At 47.5% G+C, this 7,527-nt stretch overlaps 1 protein-coding gene across 1 annotated transcript; it reads left to right on the top strand.

The window, feature by feature from the left end:
* Window positions 1-2,230: 2,230 nt before the first annotated feature.
* On the top strand, window positions 2,231-7,325 carry LOC123101163 (disease resistance protein Pik-2-like). Its single transcript, XM_044522745.1, has 3 exons — window positions 2,231-2,252; window positions 3,871-4,820; window positions 5,307-7,325. The coding sequence occupies exons 1-3, from the start codon at window positions 2,231-2,233 to the stop codon at window positions 7,323-7,325; spliced, it is 2,991 nt and encodes a 996-aa protein (XP_044378680.1).
* Window positions 7,326-7,527: the final 202 nt, after the last annotated feature.

Below are 7,527 nucleotides of genomic sequence, written 5' to 3'. Positions count from 1 at the left end.
TTATCATTATTATCTCTATCAGATCTCACTCTCGTAAGTGACCGTGAAGGGATTGACAACCCCTTTATCGTGTTGGTTGCGAGGTTCTTATTTGTTTGTGTAGGTACGAGGGACTTGCGTGTGGCCTCCTACTGGATCGATACCTTGGTTCTCAAAAACTGAGGGAAATACTTACGCTATTTTGTTGCATCACCCTTTCCTCTTCAAGGTAAAACCGACGCAGTGCTCAAGAGGTAGCACCATACATACACTCATGCATAAATACAAGATCGGGGAGGGGGGTGAAACTCACCGAGAGGGCGAGGTGGTGCCGGCGGGGTTGGTGGGGTCACCGGTGGGCTTGGGGAGGGGGCACCAGCGGGGTCGGGGGGGCACTGGTGGGGTCGTGGGGCGCCGGTGGGGCTGGGGGCGTCGGTGGGGAGGGCGCCGGTGTGGAGGGCGCCGACCGGGGCGGGGGGCGCCGGTGAGAAAGAGAGAGAAGAGACCACACGGGGGGTTAAGTGTTCGCCGACCTTTACTGAGCGTTTGTCGGTGCGTCTCTCAGTAAATGTACACAGCCTAGATCTAGGTTTTCCACCTTTTCCGAGAGAAACGCTCAGCAAAGGATAAAGCACACTCGGAAATGGAAAACATACCGAGTGAGGCACTCGGAAATGACACTCCTCCCTCATCCAATCAAGGTGTAGGCATGCCACAAGGACATCACAAGTGATTCCCCATGCCGTTAACCACCAAGATTTCATGTGTCGCCTTGCTGATCTGCAATTCCCAGCGAGGAAACCCTAGAAGAGCAATAAATTTCCCGAATATTGCGCGCGTCCCCGAAAAATGCGAGGCCGTGGCACGTGCCATGCGGTTGCCCCCTCTTAGAGCACGAGAAGTTTCGAGGCCAACGGAGCAACAGGACCAGCACTTCCTGCACAAACTGGACACGTTCCCTCTCGATACCCAGATACTAGCTCGGAGACGGTGCGGTTTACAAGTGGCCGAAGGGGAGGCTTACTCGAAATGTGTCCAATACCACACCCTACAGAGGCCCTGTGATGACACCGTGCTAGATCCCGAGCAATCCTACCATCGTACGGTTTTCCGAGGATTTCAACGGTTGCATCAGGAATGACACCGAGGTACTTTTGGTAACCCGGTGGCAGGGCATGCCCCTGCCTCGTCTGTGCAAGGCGTAGGCATGACACAAGGACATCAAAAATTATTCCCCATGCCGCTACCCGGCATGATTTCATGTGCCACCTTGTTGATCTGCAATTCCCGGCGATGAAACCCTAGCAGAGCAATAAATTTTCCGAATATTGTGCGCGTCCCCAAAAAATACAAGGCCGTGGCACGTGCCATGCGGTTGCCCCTCTTAGAGCACGAGAAGTTTCGAGGCCAACGGAGCAACAGGACCAACACTTCCTACACAAACCGAACACGTTCCCTCTAGATACCCAGATACTAGCTCGGAGATGGTGCGGTTTACAAGTGGCCTCAGGGGAGGCTTACTCGAAACGCGTCCAAACTTTTACCACACCCTACAGAGGCCCTGTGATGACACCGTGCCATATCCCGAGCAATCCTACCATCGACATCACAAATAGTCCATCTCCTTAACAAGGGTGTAATGAATACCGAAGCTTACTGCATCTGGACTATCCCACTATTTATATTTAAACAGGTCTTGTTGCTTGTCTATAGGCGAGGTGGGACTAAACTTTGATGGTGGCCTTATCTTTACCGAGAGCCACTCTCGGTAACTGCTCGTTTACCGAGAGCAACTCTCGGGTACCCGAGTTTAGCGAAAAAATACATTAGTCATCCATGTTCTCCACTTGAAGAATATACACGATGAATACAGATGATAAATCATACTCATCCTGCATACCCTCGAAATAGAGTGCAAGGTAGACCCACGCTTGTAACAATCTAATAGATGAAGGTATTTAAGCAGGTGCAGAACTTGCTCGGGGGGCGAGGTGGGACTAAACTTTGATGGTGGCCTTATCTTTACCGAGAGCTACTCTCGGCAACTTGTCATTTACCGAGTGCCACTCTCGGGTAACAGCCACTAGAAGAATCATAGTGATTGTATGGACTCTTAGTAATGAGAGAAGACCGAAGCTTACTGTGGTTGGACTATTGAACTATTTAAACAGGTCATTTTGCTAGTCGGCAGGCGAGGTGGGACTAAATCTTTGCCGAGCATCACACTCGGCAAAGAGTTGCAACCGTAACCATGCCGCCAGTCGCCGCCGAATGTGCCACGTGGAAAAACTTTGCCGTGTGTGGCCGGGTGGCCCTCGGCCAATAGTCCCTTTGCCGAGTATAACTTGTTTGCCGAGCAATGCTGTCGGCATTGTCGTGTGTTTGCCGACTTACTCCCTTTGCCGAGTGTGACTCTCGATGTTGTTTACTTCGCCGAGTGCCCGTGTTTTGGCTCTCGGCGTAGACGCCCACACCCGGCGTATATGAAAATTTCAGTAGTGATGGTAGAGTAAATACCAGAAACCTTTTAAGAAGGAAAAACTTTTATCTAGATTGCTATGAGTGTCCAGTGTAATGAGCATGCTGAGGAAGTAATTAGACACCTTTTTTACACTACTGCTTTGCACCAAACTGTTGGAGCAGTATCATACCAAATAAGAGAGCGGGGATTTTCATTTTTGCTGACATAATTCTGGCTCATCAACAACTTCCACCCACGATTGATGTGGACATATTTATACAATGGTACTGGAACATTTGGTTACAAAGAATGGGAAAAATATTCAGACAAGGGGTTCCAAGTGTTATTCATGGAAAAAATCAAGAAACTTCCAATCTATTTATTTTTAATCATGGCAATATAAAGAACAACAGAGATAATAAAAATCACAACTATGTCTGTGGACCACATAACGACGACTACAGGCACTGGAGAGAGCCGAAGGCACGCCGCCGTCGTCGCCCCTCCCCAACCGGAGCTGGGCAAACCTTATTGCAGTAGACAATCAGAAAGTCGTCATGCTAAGGCCTCATAGGATCAGCGCACCAGAGTAGCAACCATCAGCGATGAAGAAAGTCGTAGATCAGAAGTGTCAAACCTGTAAACACTCAAACGAATCAGATCCAAACAGATTCACCGAAGACCAGCACAGACCGAACCCTAAGATATCCGACGGTGACAAAGCTCCACACGCCTTCCGATGATGCTTGAGGCACCATCGGGATGGGGATATGACGTGGGAGACATTATTCCTACTAAGGGACATCGCCGCCGTCACATAGCCCTAACCAAGACGCCGAATCTAACAAAAACGAAATCCCAAAGCTGATTTACTGCTGTTGAAGCACATAATTAAAGTTAAAAATTTGAACAGCTTGAAGCAATGGATTGCCATCCATCTGTGATGAGTGTAAGACAAGGATCACATTTTTATCTGTGAAAATCATGATGCTACGAACGGGTATTGGTTGAGAAAGCTCCTGCAGGACTAGTACTGTTTTTTTTTCTGTCTGTCTTGTAACGAAACTGCTCCACACACGATGAGCTTTGGACGATCTGTGCACGATTAAAAAAATCCACCGTCCGTTGCTCCGACGTGAAGAACATTGCACCGCTGGATTCAATCGTCGGCTGCAAATTGTCAAAATAATGTCGTCTGGATAGCACTGCTCCTCTTGTAAATATTACACTCTTGTGGATACTTGATTAATGAAAATTACTGTATAACTATTGTTCTACAGTTTGCAATTCAAAAAGAGAGAGTAAAGTTTCAGACTGTCATCATTAGTTAAGGCGATAAGATCCTTACATAGTGAAGTTGGCCACATTATTTAAGCTGATCGAACCCATCCTTTGGGGTCACAACTTAGCACATTCCATAACCATCCTAGCTTTCGGAGAACCAAGAGAGACAGAACTCATGGAGCGCGCGTCGATGGCCGTTTTGAGCAACGTTGTGCAGCTGGTTGGGCAGGAGTTCCGCCAGCTCCGCGCCGTCCGCGGCGAGGTCACTGAGCTGAGGGACGAGCTGGCCACGATGAACACCCTCCTGCGCATGCAGTCCGAAGCTGATGCAAGTGGCTTGAGCCACTTCGTCCGGGAGTGGATGAAGCAACTCCGGGAGCTCGCCTACGACGCCGAGGACTGCGTCGACCTCTACCTGTTTCGCATCAGGTGCCAGCAGGGCGACGGCTTCCTCGTCTGGTCCAAACGCCTGCTTGCTACGCTTTTCCCTCGCCATTGCCTCGCCGGCGAGATCACGGCCCTCCGCATCCGTGCTGTTTCCATCAGCGAGCGCCATGCTCGTTACGGCGTCAGCATCGAGCTGCTGGGCCGCACTGCTTCTTCTTCGGAGGCTTTGCAGGCAGTGGTGGCGTCAGCACGTGCGCCACGCCCTCACAACGACCCCAACCAGTTCGTCGGCATCAAGGCCCAGGCTGAGAACCTGGGCAAGAAGGTGGTGAAGGCGGCTGTCTGTGAGAGTGACAAAGAGCTCAAGGTGTTCTCTATCGTGGGCTTTGGAGGCCTCGGGAAAACCACGCTGGCCATGGAGGTCTGCCGGCAGCTGGAGACGGAGTTCAAACGCCAGGCCAATGTGTCCGTGTCGCAGACCTTCGGCAGCAAGGATCTCCAGGGATTACTAAAGCGCGTGCTTCTGCAGGTCGTGACCCTACCGTCTAATCAAAACGAGCAAGCGGCGCTCCTTCGTAAGATTGACGGCATGGATGTAGGCGAGCTAGAAGGCATGCTCAAGGAGAGTCTCCAGAACAACAGGTATACCGTCGATAAGATGATTATTTCCATCGATAAGATGGGCAGGCCTAGCTTTTCCTTCTTAGTAGTGTTAATATTTATATATATATATATATATATATATATATATATATATATATATAGAGAGAGAGAGAGAGAGAGAGAGAGATAAAAGTAAAATTTGTTGGTGGCTTGGTGCCATTATTCAACTTGCATGGTATGCGATCAGTTTAGAAATAATTAAGAAAATGCATGTTCATATAGTCACATAATAAGCTGAATAGCAGCCAAATTTTACGTCACCTAAATTTTATCTTCCTGAAATCAAGAAGAACTTCAGAAAATGTAGATCACATATTTTTTGTATGTGACGAGAAGATGTGAACGTATAGAATGATGTAAGGTAAGAAAATCCTGGATGCAAAATAACTTATTCTCCACCCTGCAGTAATATATATTAGTGGAATGTCGAAAAAGGAGTTTAAAACACCATCCAGTAGAATTTCATACAATTTGATGCAATCAATTGCCAGTTTCTGCAGACAGAATATTCTAACTCTTGCATATCTATGAGTGTAGGTACCTAATTTTTATCGATGATGTATGGAGCAAAGCAGCCTGGGAGGCAATCTGGTCCAAGTTACCAAGCAGCAACTGCGGCAGCAGAATCATCGTGACCACTCGGATAGATACTGTGGCCAAAGCATGTTCTAATTATTGTGATTATTACATCCATCATATGAAGCCCCTAGATGAGAAACAGTCAGATCAGTTGTTCCGAAGAAAAGCATTTGGCTCAATGACCGAAGATTCTTGCCCAGAGTATTTGAAAGGTGCAATGGAAAACATCTTGAAAAAATGTGGTGGGCTACCCTTAGCCATTGCTAACATTGCAAGCCTTTTGGCAAGCTATACACATCCAGAAGGGAAGAAGATGTGGGAAATAGTTGGCAGGTCAATTGGTTCACAGATGGATAACAATCCTACTCTTGAGGGGATGAGGCAGATACTCACACTTAGCTATGACCACCTACCCCACCACCTCAAGGCTTGCATTATGTATCTTAGCATTTTCCCAGAGGATTACGTGATCTGCAAGGATCGACTATTGAAGAGATGGATCGCTGAAGGGTTAATTCCTGAGAAGCGAGGGATGACCCAGATGGAGCTTGCTGAAGCCTACTTCAATGAGCTGATGAGTAGAAGCATGATTGACCGAGGCACCGATATAGTTACCGTGTACCAATGGAGGGAAGAGACATGCCGAATGCATGACATGATGCTTGAGGTCATGGTGTCCAAATCCCTAGAGTCTAACTTTGTTAGCCTACTAGGTAGGCAATATGAAGGGATGGCATATGATAGGATTCGACGTCTTGCCATACATGGCGGAGTAGAGGCAACCCAAGAGTCTTCATCAAAGAAAATGACAGCACACCGTGGTATCAAGGCGATGACTATGAAGCATGTCCGATCACTAAGCATATTTGATACTGAAGCACAAAATCTGCTTGCCCGGTTAGGAGAGTTCATGTTGCTAAGGGTACTTGACCTAGAAGACTGCAAAGGTCTGCAGAAAGAGCATATGAGTCATATCTGTCGGATGTATCTTTTAAGGTTCTTAAGCTTGAAGTGTTCAGATATCAAGGTGATGCCTTCAAGAATTGGTGATCTCGAGCATTTACAGACACTTGATGTACGTCAAACACAACTGACGAGTCTACCAGAAACAGTCACAAAGCTAGAGAAGCTGGAGCACCTGTTGTTCACCACCAAAGATGGCAATTTAATGTCTGGTTGGATACTGCCCCAAGGGATCAACAAAATGAAGGCACTACGCCAGCTGAATAAAGCGGTTGTGGTATCTGAGGAGAAGGTCGCCAAGGAGATTGGTGACCTGGATCAATTGGAAGACTTATGCATCTATGTAGACACAAGAAATAAGGATATGGATCAGAATGTTCTCGAAGAGCTTGCCAAATCCCTGAGCAAGATGAACTCCCTCCAGTTGCTCGACATTGGAAATCTTGGTTGTGATAAATGGCCTTTCAAACGGGCATTGCATTTTCTCCATCAAGTAAAGTCGCCACCACAGCTGCTCCGTTACTTTAGGATTTGCGGCCTCATTGACCAATTGCCAAAATGGGTGGGGGGACTCATGAATCTTACCGAGTTGGTCATAGCTTGGACATACGTTGATGGTGTCCAACTATTCAGCGACATATGTAAGTTGCCCAACCTGCAGAGGCTGACCCTGGGGCCATACTTCATAAGACACGGGCAAGACATGGTTGCACGCAGTAGCCAGTCCTTTCCGAAGCTCAAGGAACTAACTCTGGGCTATTCTCCTGAAGTTCCTGAAGTTTATGGATTTGAGAAAGGATGCATGCCAGAGCTGGAGACGCTTGTGCTGCAGTTTGATGACCAGTGGAAGACAACTGCTGGTATTGAGCACTTGAAAAACCTTAAAGAGGTGCAGATCAGTTGTGTCAAAGAAGGTGCATTGGCTGCTGTAGTAGAGGTGCTGGAGGTGGAGAATAATCATCGACTCAAATCTGACCGCGAAGAGATCAGAGTTATAGTGAGGTCGTAGGAGCAATAAAGCTGCTTGAAGCCTTGGAGTATGTTCAACAGAAGAAGCTTGCTCTAAAGCAGGGAAAGCTGGAGTCCCATCAGTTTAACTTGGTCCCTTCATGGTTGATGTGGTTGGTTCTTGTCATGTAAGGCTGGAAGTCCCCAGCTGTTTAATTCATGTTTTATTTTATCTTTCAAGCATTGTATTCCAATAAAGCTGA

This window comes from Triticum aestivum, chromosome 5A (genome assembly GCF_018294505.1).
Source record: "Triticum aestivum cultivar Chinese Spring chromosome 5A, IWGSC CS RefSeq v2.1, whole genome shotgun sequence".
NCBI lineage: Eukaryota > Viridiplantae > Streptophyta > Magnoliopsida > Poales > Poaceae > Triticum > Triticum aestivum.
The sequence above is the reverse complement of the archived record's forward strand: the minus strand, read 5'-3'. Positions and strand labels throughout refer to the sequence as shown.